Source organism: Poecilia reticulata, chromosome 3 (assembly GCF_904066995.2).
Source record: "Poecilia reticulata chromosome 3, P_reticulata-male-v2, whole genome shotgun sequence".
Lineage (NCBI taxonomy): Eukaryota > Metazoa > Chordata > Actinopteri > Cyprinodontiformes > Poeciliidae > Poecilia > Poecilia reticulata.
In genome coordinates this window covers 8,578,511-8,593,498 of record NC_088832.1, presented here as the reverse complement: position 1 = coordinate 8,593,498, position 14,988 = coordinate 8,578,511, and the positions used below count along the sequence as shown (strand labels likewise).

Below are 14,988 nucleotides of genomic sequence, written 5' to 3'. Positions count from 1 at the left end.
CCCAGTAGATTATATAGTAGGCTGTCCCAGTCATTGTTGACTCATGGTTGACTCAACTTTACAAGACCGACTGATTTTAGTGACATAGTGGGTGTAAAATATTGAATAAAATGTTGTGCGACATGACTGGCTTTATTTCCATTCTTACTTTTAACTTCATGACATACAAATTTACAAGTTGATCGCCGATATTGTCTCCAAGTGTATTCTGGGTAAAACACGTCACCAACCATCCACAACGTCATCGTCAGTCACTTAGGAATGGATCGTAAACTAGGTAGATTGGAGTATTTTTACAACAAATATGAATGGCTTTTATTAGTACTTTATAAAATTATGTTTTCATGAGCTTTGTTATTTTGGGTATAAGGGGCCCGGTCATTAGCCCCGCCCCCTGGCCCAACGCCGACTTGTTCCGCCACTGTCCTTACAGATACCAACTTTTCCACTTAACTGTATGTTTTGGTCCATCTGATAATGTAATTTTTAAATGTTAAATTATTGATAATTTCATCAGTTACTTGGAACTTGAATATAGACTTTTTTACCAAACACTTCTTTACTCTTACTTGAGTCATTTCTCAGACGGCTACATTTTGCTTTGAGTACAATTTCTGGGTAGTCTAACCACCTCTGACTCTGTCACTGGGTTTATTTTAACCAATCTCTTTCTAGGAGAAGCACAGGCTGCTTGCTGCTGCTGCACTGGGGCTGAAGTCTCTGCTAAGCACACAGTAATGTATCGCTCTATTAATCTGCATCCCTGTAGTACAGGAAAAGCGTTTTATTGGAGCCACCACAGGAGTCTTTTTACATGTGTGGAGGCTAGCCTGCAAACACAAAACATTCAGAAAATCTCCGTGGTACACAAATTATTTGTCGTAACAGATGCTGCTTTACTGACCAACTGCATTAGGAGAAGGCGTAGAGGTGCCTCGCATTAATTTTAAATTAATATTAAAGTCGGCCACTGTGATAAAAGAGAAATAATTTCACTGTCTCGTAAGACAAATAAATACCCGGTAGGCTCATTGTGGGAAAGAGTTCATTGTTACGCTAAATAAAAAAAAGAAAAAAAAAGAAAAAGCAAACGGCAGCAAACGACGTCCTAATGAAGACATTCAAAACAAAGCCCTGGCATCGCCTGCGGTTTTCTTGCACCTGTCTAGACCAACCCGGCCATGCTGCTTTGCTTTAAAGCGTTAATATTAGTGCTGGAACGGGCCCGAAGGAGAGAAGCTGTGCTCATGATTTAGGTAATAAACTGGAAATAGTTTTAAGGAAAACATTATTTAACTCAGCTCCTGAAAAGAAAAAAAATTATAATAATAATTAGCAACATGCGCTAAGGTAACCATGGCAACCTTTTTCGAAGTGAAGCCAAAGCCTCTTGTTAGGGGATGAAGAGAAATTTCAAAGTTGTTTCCTAGAAACTTGCACACCAGTTGTTAATTAGAACCCAGCTTTTTTCAGATGAGCAAAAAAAAAACCCAGCAACACATTCAGGTTGCTATGGGGAGAAAAAGTAAAAACACAACAAATGACGGACGGGAAGTTATAATGCTTCTGCATCTACTGCAGGATTTTCTAAATAAATGACAAAATTATTGATTTTTATTTTCTCAATTTTTTCAATTAATTTTCATTCAAACTATGTTTTCTATTCTTTTACATTATTCTTGCTAACAATTGATTAACATTCCAACTTCAGCTTCTGAGAAAATTATCAAATAAGGAATAAAATAAAATGATTTTTAATAAGGAAATATTCACCAACAAAAACATGCTGCATGTCTATAAACCTGAAAAATACTTGGTCAGGGATCTTTTTGTTTCAATGTGGGCTCCAGCTGTGTTTTTCAAAGTGGGGGCTGCGGCCCCCTGGAGGGCAACCAGGGGGAGCTCAGGAAGATCCAGGGAAGAAATGAGCAAAAAAAAATTCAAAATTCAAAAAAGGCAATTCATCATTTTTTTAAAACACATTTTTTTCTTTTTGCACAGATTCTTATCAGTTTTTTAATATGGTAATTACTATAAAATATGCATTAAAATAACTTAAATATTATTTATCATATTTACCGGAATTTAAATATTATTTACCATCCTCATCTTTCTGATTGGATGCCCGTCATATTTATCAGATTCACTGTCCTGCTGTTGTAAAAAAAATAAAAACACATAACAGTGCCTGGCTGACTAAAATCAGAAGGTATAAGGCAGCATTCATGCTACAAGAAAATGTAACAGTTATTAAATAGTGAATAAAATTCAAGGAAAACATTCTACAGTAGAAGTTGATGTTTGTGTACATATTAACACTGACCATTGTCTGTGGTTGGGGAAGTGGGGTTCCCCAACCAGAAACTAATGCTCTTTGGAGGGCCACCGCATGGGGAACCCCTGGGGGCCACAGCATTGCACTGAACAACAGAAGCAGCAGCAGCAGCAGCAGCAGCAAACCAATGAAAAAAACAAAAAACAAACTGAATTTCTAAAACCATAGCTGGCATGCGGCGTCTCTCTGGTGGTTAATCATGAAAGAGGAAATAACTTGTTTGCGAACAACTCCAGGTCCACAAAAACAGACGACTCCTAATCCCGCCGGTGAGGGAGGGATTAGCCGGTCAAAGAAATGTCGCGTTATTAAAAAGCACTCACAAGTGGAACTTCTCATCCCAGACAGGGTTGAGGTTGCCGAAGATGGTCTTGGTTCTGCGTTTGGTCTTCCCCACCTGGACCGTGACATATGGGTCGCTGGATCCCGTCTTATCCTTGGCCTGTAATCCCTGCGCACACATGACTGAACACAAGACAAGAAGACATCGTGTCAACACGTTATGTGAAGCGTCGTAACATCTTTTCATGCCGGTGACGTCGCAGATGTAGAATTTAACCAAGTCTTCGGGAAATAATTTGTAAAGTCGTAAACAAAGGGACGACGTAGAGGAACCGGGGCTGTTATTTCCTTCCAGAGAAGGATGAGACGTATAAAACCGGAGATGGTGCAGATAAAACAATAGAAGCGCTTTAAGGCACCGTAATTTTTTTTCCCTCTCCCGACTTTCTAATAAAAAGTTACAGTGTTGACCATCCTTCAGCGGGATTTAAATTTCACACAGCTGCCAGTGCTGTGTGATTTTTACATAAAACTCGAGCTCCGAGAGCCTTCTGACAGAAACAGCCGTTTTATGTGTAAAGCTATTTCTTCCTTTGTGTGCTAGAATGTAGATATTGGACAGAATGCTGACAATTTACAGCAAGCTGGAGATGACACTGTAAAGTATTTGTAGACCTTTTTTTTTTTTTTGTTCTAACACATGCAGCTTGGTTGAATAATTCCCCCAAGAGAAGTAACAATAATCCTTTTGTTTTCCACAATGGCATCATTTCAGTTTGTTGTCATACCAATTTCATTTCTGATATAGTTACTGACCTCAGAGCTTCACACGGTTCAGCTGAGATCAGCCGCTCACCTTACTCAGTGGACCAGCATGTATTTCCAAATCAAAAAATAAGATTATCATCTTTTTATCATCCAGTCCAAAATGTAAAACTCATGTATTGTATAGCTTCATACCACACAGAATTGTAAGTTATTGGTGTGTCTTCCTGTTAATTCTGGGGATTAAGCTAATGAAAACACGCAATTAAGGGTCTTTAAAATTCCATATAAAAAAAGTACTTTTAATATGGAAATATTCATATACAACACAAGTATGTGGAATACTTACAAAAATACATTTTAGGATCAATCTCAAAGTTAATTTATTTGATTTTAAAGATCGCCATCATCAAGCCCAGTTGTACAATTCTGAGCCCTAATACAGTGGTCCCCAACCCCCGGTCCGTGGACCGTGGTCCGGGCCGCGCAAGAAATAATTAAATATTTCCGTTTTTTGTATTGAGTCTGGAGGATGTTTTATTTTGAAAAACCTTTAACCGGATTCTCTCGGTTACTTGCGCGCCAACACTGAGGCCACAAGCAGCGAAATGAGTAAGAAACAGATCAGGTGTCTTTGGGAAGTTTCTTTGCAAAGGGGAAAAGGCCCAGAGAGGCTGCTAATGAGGCAATGAAACTTCAAACTGCTTCGCCAAGTAGAGACCAAGCAGGCTGTGCATATAAGCAACACTTCGGGTGTCATTGTCTCTCCCTGATGGGACCGTCTCGTTGCAGAGAAACAAGCTCAGTTAGTCCCGTTAGTCATTATCGTGAGTTAAAATTTTCACGAAAGTAAAATGTTCGTTTTTGTGGAGTATCTGTATCTTATTTTGAAGGGCTATGTAAACGTTACCATAGCGACCAGAGTCAGAGAGCGTTTGGGCAGTGGTCGAGAGGAGATGATAGCTTGTGAGTCTTAAGTCTGGTTTAGACGGAAAGATTTAAGAATTGTCGGTCGATTCTCCAAACCTCTGTGACCACAGAGCTGATGAAGAACAACAGGTTCGATCGGTTCGTGTGTCCAAGGCAGGAGCAACACAAACCGATTCCAGTCACGTCGCGATTCCAGAATAAAATCCACAAAACTCCCAACATAGCATATGGGAATTTAGAATAACCAAACACGGATGACTATGTAGAAACAATAGTGATAGTTTGTGAAGTCATTTTAAGAGATAAAAGACGTAACAAAAAGAAAAGGCGGTGGATAAAAGACGACAGGAGCAGCCGCTCTATTTGCTGAACTATGATTTGGAGGTGAATATGTTTTTTCATAGTTAACATTTTTAACTGAATAAACAATAATGACCTTTAGATTTAATAATAAACATTTCTACACATCATCTCCGATGTCCACCGGACTCACAGTTGCGCGATATGTCAGCTGTTTGGGATTCCCCTCTGTTCTTACGTCACCGCGCTTTCTGATTGGTTACCTGTCACATTCAACAGGTTGTGTTCTCGTTCCCAGTCAGGGAAAACCCCATAGGCTGCGATAAAAAGGCCAAGACAACGCAAATTGGGTATATTCAGGATTTAGCGGGAACACCAACATGCAGAGGCCTTATCTGACTATTTGATGGTTCACCCCCCCCACCCCCCGGGCCGCAGCAAAATTTTCCAAGTCTTGACCGGTCCGCGGTAATAAAAAGGTTGGGGACCACTGCCCTAATACACCGACTGAAATCTAAGCAAATCAATAGAAAGTTGAGTGGAAGATAAAAAGTGTGACAGAAAGTAAAATGTGAGGACTGCAGGTGAGGACTGTGAAGAAAAACACCTACACAAGAGTTTGGGTTAGATTCACAAAGCACAGGGAGTCAGAGATGGAAGTATGGATTTGATGTTCCAGCAGGATTTGGCACCTTTTCTCATTACTACAGTACCAACACCTGCTTCCATGAATTTGATTGGCCATGGAGCAGACTTAAACACAACGAACAAACTGTATTTTTTCGTCGGTCTTATGCAATCAATCACATTTCTTGAGAAACTGAACATTTTTTCGGTTTTCAACACCTGTAAGCCTTGCTATCGAAATTCAGAATGAATTTCTGAAATATATCACTCTGTGTGAAATGAATCCATATGAATTTGACTTGAGTTACTGAAACAATCTAGCGAATGAACAAATTTACCGAGATGCGCTTGCAAATGGAATGCGTTGCTTAAATCAAGCCGGATTTTTAGCATGCCAGCTGTGTCTTACTGACCTACAATTCACGTCTTTGTGACCCACATACAATAATCAGTCTACCAGAAAGCAGAGGGGGAAGAGTTGCACATTTGGGTTGCTTATGTAACACTCAGATTGATTTCCAGTGATACCAGGGCATTTGTTAATTTTTTATTTTTTTTTGGAATACAATAGCGGATATCTCTGATAAGAAGAATGTTATTGTAAAGCTCTCTAACGCAAGCAAACACGACGCATTTGAAAACTATTCACTTCAAATGGGGAGAAATGTTCCCTGATTTCAAAACTTTGGCATCAAGGTGGTTGTTCTAGTGGCCAAATCTCAGACTGAAGAGTGAGCATCGCTTATTTTATGCTACATATTTTTTATTAAACCATCAATATTTTGTAGAAATCTGTTTTAACTTTTGTCATCTAGTTTGATTTTTGCAATATTATTTGTCAGAAAAGCTCAATTATGATGATCATAACTTATTTTTAAAATCAATAAAAGGACTACCCAAAAAGGGTGAATCATTTTATAGTGAACATTTCAAGTCAGGGAAACTCGGACATAAAGCAGAAACATAAAGAAAACATGGAGTAAAAAGAACACCAGTGCTATACCTCCTGCAAAATAAATACACTTTAGCCCTTGATTCAATAATTGCACTTTCATTCATAATGTTATTTGTAATCCTTTTCTTAAATCTAAGCTGAAAGCAGATTCTGGCCAGTGTGTGAGTTCCCTCTGCTACAGTGCGCTTACTGCTGAGTTGGTTCCTGGCTCCAAATAAAGGGCAGTGATTCAGACTAGTAGGTGCAGAGACAGAAAGACTGTAGTATTCCACAAGCACCATAAAAGGGAAAAAGGACACTGCAGCATTAAATATGCATAAGTCACCGACTAAATTATTCAAGGTACATATATATATCATTCAGCACAAAAGCTGACAGGAGTTGGGGGTGTGGAGGGGGGGCGGGGGTAGGATCTAGTGGGATGGGGGTATGTGGCCGGCTTGCTTCAGAAAATCTCAAAATCAAATGCCTCCTGAAAGAACAGCGAGTCCAGTGCAGAAAGGTGTTAGGACGCTTCAAACTAAATGCTGAACTACTTGTCAGTGGCTACTTCATCTGAATTCAAGTGTTTTTGTGTTGGGATTTCATCTGTCCCTCAGCAGGCAGCAAATAAGGAAGTGCATGTGTTCAAAGTCGCTCATTTAAATGACCACAAGCAATCCTTGACTATGAAATCCAAACATGAACGTCTCACTGAATCACTAAATTAAACCTAGAAGCACCTATTGAACCTTTTTGGATGGAAAAAGCTGTTGTTGTTTTTTTGTTTGTTTTCTTGTTTTAATAAAAAGAAATTCTGAAAGCATTTAAGTACCGAGGCTGCCTGTTTAAAACAAAGCTATGATACCTAAAGTAAAGTAAAGCATGGAAGCAAAACTTGTATTACATGGGAATCAAGAATCAATAAAAGATGTGAATAATTTAAAGACAACCATCAGCAACAGATAAAATGAACTCATAAATAAACAATCTGATTGTAAAATTGCTACTTGTAGTCTATGCAAACAAACTCTGCTAACTCTTAATGTTTGTCAGGTTAAAAAACAGAAACCTTTACTATAATCTGCTTTTCTCTCTTATTAATTGATAAAATTGGTTTTTAGTTTCTATCCGTGTTAAATTGCCACCTTCACATTTCAGTAGATGGTATTTTTTTCATGCAGAAGCTGAATAAATATTAAAAAATAAAACCGGACTCTACGTAAAGCAGGAATAAAAACGTAATTAATTTGTGTTGACACAAGCAGACTCTCATTGATTAAAATAGCTATTTTTATGGCAGCCTGTTCTGTAATTAACATACAACCACTTAAGATTTGGCATACACAAGGACAACTTGATAAACCTTCCCACTGCTTACTTTGTGTCTTTTTTTCTTTAAATCACAGCTATATATATAAAAATAAACAAATAAGTGTCATTGGTACGGATCGTGCATCCTGTGCTTCTACAGATTCCACAAAATGACAGAGAGGACCAATAAATCTTGAGCACACCAATAACCTTCATCGATATCAACTTTAAAAATTTTTTAACCCCCTCTGCAAAACAACCAAGTCCAACTCTAATTAAATGTGCATAGAACTTGGTGATATTGTGTTAGAGGTTCATAATCAAGGGGACAGGGATTCATTAGAAATTGAAGTCAATCAGAATAAAAACATTTTCCATTTCAGATCACTGTTGGTAGTCTATCGGTACAAATACGTCTCACTTTTCTGTTGACTGCATGTATTACTAAATTACCAAACACTGGCAGATATGTGTGCACTGTCCTAAGAAAGCAGGTCCCACCTGTTATGGTGATTTTGGCAGACCACTTGGAGGTCCCGTCCAGCACAGCCTGCTTGGCCGTCTTCAGATGGGAAGTAAATTCTTCTTTAGAGACATGGAACATCTCCTGGATCACCTCAAACACCTCCGGGCGGTTCTTCTCCCTGATCTTCATACGCTCCTTCATAGCCATGATGATATTTTGAGTCTTGTCTTCTGCCCCATGCTTGGAACTTTTCTCCACAGCCCCTAAAAATTGGTCCAAAAGATTCAGTTGAGTACAAGATCTAATGCACAGTGTGAGCTAGTTTTTCCTATTTTTTTTTTTTTTCAACTTTCTCAGCGATCTGATCTGTGCAGACTGTGTTAGTTCCGGCATGTTTATCAGATCCAAAATAATATTTTTGGATCTGTCTGTGTGACAAAGGAGGCACATGTAACAATGGCCTCTTACTAATATCTGATAAGAGTGTTATCCATCTGCTGTGTGGTAATGAGTACAGATTGAAGATAACTCACAGTTCAAACTACAAATGGCATTTCTGTACGTGTATGAAAGTGTTCTGAAACACAGAGTTTTAGAACAGCCAGGGCGTAGATAATCCACTTAGAGCGTGCGAGCGTTGCTGAGGGGACCATCCCGAAGAGTCACATTGTTTTTAGTGGGTAGCATTCTACCCGGTAATAACAAGGGAGTGCCTCACAGACAGAGCTGATTGGATGCTGTAATGAGCAAAGTGGCTCATACAGTGACACAAATGCACCATGCATAGGTGGGATTTTTTTATTTTATTTTTTGCTATAATCTAAGAGCACACATTTTCAGTTTGAAAGCAGGATTTCATGTCTTTTGTTCTCAAACCTTGTGACGCTTGTACTCATAACTTCTCCTTGCGCTCACACTTAGTCTCTGCTCGGACTCTCTGCTGGCTTTTGGAAACGCCTATTGGCACAGTCGCCTGGCAACCTCTCACCCAATAGAATGAAAGCATTGTACTGGGTGTGTTTGTTTCCTTCTAGCAGGTGAGCCTGTGTGGCTACTATCGATTATAGCAACTTGCGCCACCCAGTAGATGTAGGGAGTTGGTTGGGTGAACAAACTCCTGATTAAGATCAGAAGACTGTTTGTGATCAGGAGCACATTGCTGGCGGATGTTTAATGTACTACAGAGCAGAAAGCTGATGCTGTGTTAATGCACTGCGTCTGATTTTTACTTTTGCAAAAGTAAAATGTTTACTTCGTGGCACTCGGTTACCAAAAAACAAGCTCATCTCCTAGCAACAGATTAACAACAAATATTGTTCTGAAAACATACGATTTCTTCTGCTCTTTTCAAATACTAGTTATCTTATTCTACTGAAGAATTATGCAGTTAGTGAATTTTTCAGAAAAGTTTTTTTTTGTCATTGGTAAATATAAAACAGACATTCAACACAAAAGTAAAAATCTGATTTATACTTCGTGACAGTTCGTTAGGAAGCAGCAGTGTAGAATAATAGGTGCCTTCCATGCAGTGCTTTACAGTCACTTCCCTCTCTCACACAGTGTGACATTGCCTCCACCTCTTTCATAATCAATTAATGGCTTTATAGAGAAGAAATTAGTCACAAAACTGATAAATGCATCTCGGTCGAGTCACTCAAGTATGATCATGAGATAACAAGAGTATCATGAATTTATTGATGATTAATTATTTTTTCCATTATTATCCAAGTCTGTAAACTGTACAGAATCAAAATCTCTAAATTAAAGGAGAAAATACTCCTGTGTGACTATGAACTTGCCAATAAAAGTGTAAGACTGGCTTCTTAATTAGAACAGCTTTGAAATTAGTTTGCATGAAACCAAACAAGCTTTGCCAGAGACTTTGGAGTTGTTGCAGTGTGAATTGCAGTGCTCCCTTACTTTGTAAACAATCCGCATTGAGCAGGTCCTGGCACTTCTCGTGGCATTTGACGCCGCACTCCGAGCAGCGCATGCCCTGGCGGGCGATCCCCCACAGCAGGCCTTCGCACTCGTGGCAGTAGGTGGGAGCGGTTGCCGTCCATACCTCAAAATTGTGGGGTGTAGTCGAGGAAATTGGGTAGATCAAGGCCTGGAGGGTTTTCTTGAAGACATGCAGTTTCTGAAAGCGACAGAATGGAGGGGGGAAAAAAAGTAAGAAGAAGTGACGGTGGTGATTAATAAAAGATCTGTTGCCACGAGAAACGAGAAGGGACTCGGCTGATGTCATTAAACTACCGCGGCACAGTGAGCTGGGGAAAATATGTTTCATAAAACCTCCAGAAGTTAATAAAAGAAAGTGATAGCTAAACTGAGATGTCCAGCATATTGTGAAGTCCTCAGTATTTATCAGTACACAACAAGATGAACACCAAGAAAACAGATTTTTAAACAATAAAGTCATAGTTGGAGTCCAAACAAAAATATCTTCAGTAGCTTAGTTAAAAGAAATATTACTTTCTCAGTGCTGCAGTTTAAAACTTAAATCCTGATCAAAGTCCACTTTGGCACATAATAGATTTCATTTTATTTTTGTTTTCGTGTCAAAGTGAAATGTTTCAGATCATAAAATGAATTTAAGAAACCAAAACAAATCTGGATAACTGAAAAAAAACACACAAAAAAACTTTCTATGACATGATTTGGGAGCAACAGCTTAATATCAGTTAAGGTCAGGTTTCATGATTCAACAATAAGAACTAAAGACTGGGAGAAAAAGGACAAAAAAGGCCAAAACAAAAGTTTTAGAGTGTCCCAGTCAAAGTCTGGCCTGCGATGCTGTGGTGTGACCTAAAATCAGGGATTTGTGCTTGAGATAAAACTTTCAGCAAAGAAGAGCGGGCCAAAAGTCATCCACACTGAAGTGAAAGACTCAACGTCAGCTGATGCCAACACTTAATGGCAGTTCCTGCTGCCAATATTGGCACAACCAGGTATTAGGATTTAGGGGCTGATCGTATTTTCACAACATTCCAGGTTGGTGTAGCTCCTAAATAAGCAAAGGGTTAGGAGTGTACTTACTGAGGTTATCTGTGTCTAATGCTAAATGTGGAACAAATCAAATCAAATTTCCCAAACGTATCCCATTAGGGGGGCTCATAGGGCGCTCTCTTGAAAAGTCTCATGACTGATTACTTACAACAGATTACTCAGATTCACAGCACATTTTGTTCACAGGCTTTGTTTCCATTGAGTGGCTTTGAGGCTAAAGCAAGGGAAATGTCCAGACCTGAAGCCTCTCCTCAAATTGAATGTGTCTCTGCAGGAGTCTCGCCTTCCACCAGGACCAGAAAATGGACAAAGTCTTGCCAGATCCTGAAGGCTGAGTCAATGGATGTTGTAAATAAGTTTTTTAAAAGTGAGCAATAAACAGATTGAGAGGGAGAGCAAGAATAAAAAAAAGAAAAAGAGAGCGAGTGAGAGATGTATGAAAGTTGAATAAATCTCTGAAAGGTGCTCATTTTTTACTTTTACTGAGCTACACCGCTCAACCACCAACCCCCCACCTTCAAGCGCTTTGACACTTGAATAGTACCTTTGTACTTCAGCACAAATGCTGTTCATGCACACACACACAAACACGCACACACGCATACACACATGCAATTTGAAATACCCTCACTTGCAGAGATGATTAAATGACACGGCTAGCAAGGCATAGCAACGCCACAGTGAAGCTTCGCTGACACAACAGAGAGACGGCCCAACGCATCAGAACCTCTAATGAAACGGAGTCCGGGGAGATTCCCGCATTTAATCCGACGTCTAAGAGTCGAGCAGATGTCAGGGATTCGGCCAAGGCAGGCGCATATGTTAGACCAGGGGGCCGCGACTCGGGAGCACTGCCACTCACCAAATGTAGCACCGAACAACAGCGCCTGTGGGCGAGCGAGGAGCGAATTCAATTTTTGACGAGTTTGGGAAATCACGGAGCCCTCTCCATTTCTGTTTGCCTCAATGAAATGTCTGGGCCGCTAAGCAGCCCGTCATTTCCAACCAGCAAACCAACTGCTTCGGTGACAGTGTGTGAACGTCGGATCTGTGTTAATGCATCTCTGATCACCACACGGATGGTGTGATTTTTCTCTTCCCAATCTCTCACTCGCTCCGTCTCTCTAGCTGTGCAACAGATACGTGGAGAGTGTTGCACGTGCCAGTCTGACGTGCTACCCTGTGAGGTAACCCTGGAGATTCGTACCAAACACGGTGAGAGGTGGTCAACAGCTGTAGCCTGTGCCCGGGAGCAACACGACAGAGAAAAAAAAAATCTAATCTTGCCATCATCCTTTCCGATTTCACCACCCTTTGTCCTCGTCAACCACTCCACCGACAACGCTAGTCGCCTCATCCTGTTGCAGCCTATTTGGCACTAACTATTTTTGCAATTTCCCCTCATTAAGCACAAGTCATGCTATATTTTTTTTTTCGTCCCCCGTTGCCTTACACCGCATAGAGAAATTAGCTGCTGACCAGAATGGACTGTTTGGAAGTATGGTAATATGTTTCTGGCGCAGAAGCCTTTGTTGACGACTGAATGGTGGCGCAGTTGGTAGCAACGTTGCAGCAAGAAGGCCCAATATGTCTGTGTTCATTAAAAACGCGTGAGAGCAAGATGTTCAGCGGATAACAAGAGGACTGTCTCTGTTTTGTCGGTTTTGAGCTTTCAGTCTGTGTTGTGGGGCATACCAGATGCAGAAATGCTAGCAGACTTTATGGAGCCCAACACTAACCCATCCCTACATACTGGTGTGTTAGTAATATTAGATATGATAATACAGTTAATGGCAGATACAAAACACCAGAAATGTGACCTTTAAAAAAAAATAAAAATCTTTACTTTAAATGTTGTGTAGACTCATGTTTTAAAGTGTAAGTGAAAAACCCTGTTTGATGACTTTATACTTGTACATGCAAAATACACTCAGTGTTGATTTTTTATTAAGTTCCCATGTATCAAATTAGCTTTTTGAATTTGTGACCAATTTCTCCTTGGCTTAGGTTTGCTTCTAAATTATTATTATTTATTTTTTTAACTGAAGACCAACAAGATTATCTAATGCTGTTTTTCTCGGTAAAAGGGACATACTTTTGGAATCTTTCACCTGCAGAAATAAGTTGGACTGACATTAAACTTTTAAATTTCAAAGGGGAAGTGATATTGTAGTTTGCGTAAACATGCATTTACTGTAATATAGTCATTATTTGATTATTTTTATTGACATAATCCAAGTATCATTGTACATGTTTCTCTTAATTCTCTTTGATGTTTTTGTGTATCATACTAGAAAATTATAATGTATTACAGTTTTCACTGATAAATGTACGAATATAAATAATTAATGGCGCTAATGTCCAAAATGACTAAAAAGAAAACTAAAATTAGAAATACTATTCTTATATCCACTTATATTTTAGTTCTTGATGAGAGTTCAGAACAGATCAGGTGAAATCTTTACAAAATTTTAAACTCAGACATCAGACACAAAATCCTGATCACTCGCCTGATCCCTATTGAAAAGTAAAAACTTCTGGCCAATGTCTTTTTCTGTTCAGCACATTACACATACACAGAAAAAAAAAAAGAAAACTTGGGAAGATTTCCCGCGCCAGCATCCTCCACTCAGCCTGGTCCGTTTTGCCGCTAACAAGATGTCTGATGATATCTGAACAGACTTACAGGAGCACATCACGCTCTTATTCCCAGATACTCGTTGGCTTCTGTCAGATTGCAGCTTCCTTCCCCACTCCGTGAGAGTCGGAGCCTCGTCCGGACAGGTAAACACGACCTCTCTTTTTTGTCGACAGGCATTGTTAAAAGGCTGCTGTGGTCACGTCAGAACCTGGACCGGACACGCAGGCTGTTGTGGCCCAACGCACAGAGTCCTCTTCTGCTCTACAAAGCTGATGCAGCGGAGACGTGATGAAAAAAAAACAACAGAAAAACTGCAACAGACGCGACCCCACGTCAATAATGACGGACTTTTTAATCATGTTTTGAAATATAAAGGATAAGAGCAGAAATTGAAGATGAGGCAACAAAGCAAAGAAGCAGCTGGAAGAAGAAACGACTGAATAGATTCAAACGTTTCTCCAGGGAAGACAGTTTGTTCAACATGGCTGCCTGAGCAGTGGAACTATGGCCGGGGGGGGGAGGGGAGGAACACGATGACAAATCATTTCCTACTCTGCTTTCTATCCTCATCTCCTAATTTCTGTCCTTTCCTCGCTCTCGTTCCCGTCTCCTCCTATTAAGCGGTGTGCTGTGGAGTGTATTCCCTCAGCTCGAAACATTCTGCTGGACTTATTGCAACTGATAAAAACTCTGACATCTGCTTGTCCTACTTACCAAGAGCGCACACAATCTAAAGCTTTTCTCGGAAGCCAGTTCGCCTCGACCAATTATAAACTTCTTCCCCTCGGTGGCCCCGAATCAGAATCCCTAGATGTCAAGTTCGCAGTGCAGCACAGACACCAAAGATCACCAAGAGTCAGCCTTTTTTTCTTCTTCTTCCACAACATCAGATGATGTTCGTGCACGTCGTTTATGCTTCTTATTATTGCACCGATGACTATGACTTTGCAACAGAGGTGCAGGGAAATCGCAAATCCTAGTCCTGGGAGTTTTGAATTGATTGTAAAATGCTCAAAAAATCTATTTTAGGTGTATGCCTTCGCGGCTCGTATTTGCGAGTGTGCAGGAAGTCGCATCCACTTGGCCACTGTAGAGGGCCGTCTGTGTATTTTGATTGACTCTGATATTAAGAAATTGTTTTATATAAATGTGCTATTTGTTTACACTGTCATTCTGTTGTCAGTCACTTCATTTAAACAGAATATTCAGACCATTTGAGTTGGAAAAATTGGTTTCCGAATTAAAAATGGCATAATACATCACGACAGACATGTTATCAATATCCATCCATCCATCCATTTTCTTCCGCTTATCCGGGGTCGGGTCGCGGGGGCAGCAGCTTCAGAAGGGAGGCCCAGACTTCCCTCTCCCCAGCCACTTCTTCC

The 14,988-nt window shown here is 40.0% G+C and overlaps 1 protein-coding gene across 2 annotated transcripts in view; it reads right to left on the bottom strand.

Moving 5' to 3' along the window:
* unc13c (unc-13 homolog C (C. elegans)) overlaps positions 1–14,988 on the bottom strand; it is a 168,491-nt gene that overhangs the window by 112,153 nt on the left and 41,350 nt on the right. For both annotated transcript variants that reach the window (XM_008404760.3, XM_081605012.1), the window contains exons 7-9: positions 9,874–10,093; positions 7,989–8,216; positions 2,659–2,800 (exon numbers count right to left, since the gene is read on the bottom strand). In XM_008404760.3, coding sequence (XP_008402982.2) covers positions 2,659–2,800; positions 7,989–8,216; positions 9,874–10,093 — 590 coding nt within the window. The remainder of the gene's footprint in view (positions 1–2,658; positions 2,801–7,988; positions 8,217–9,873; positions 10,094–14,988) is intronic.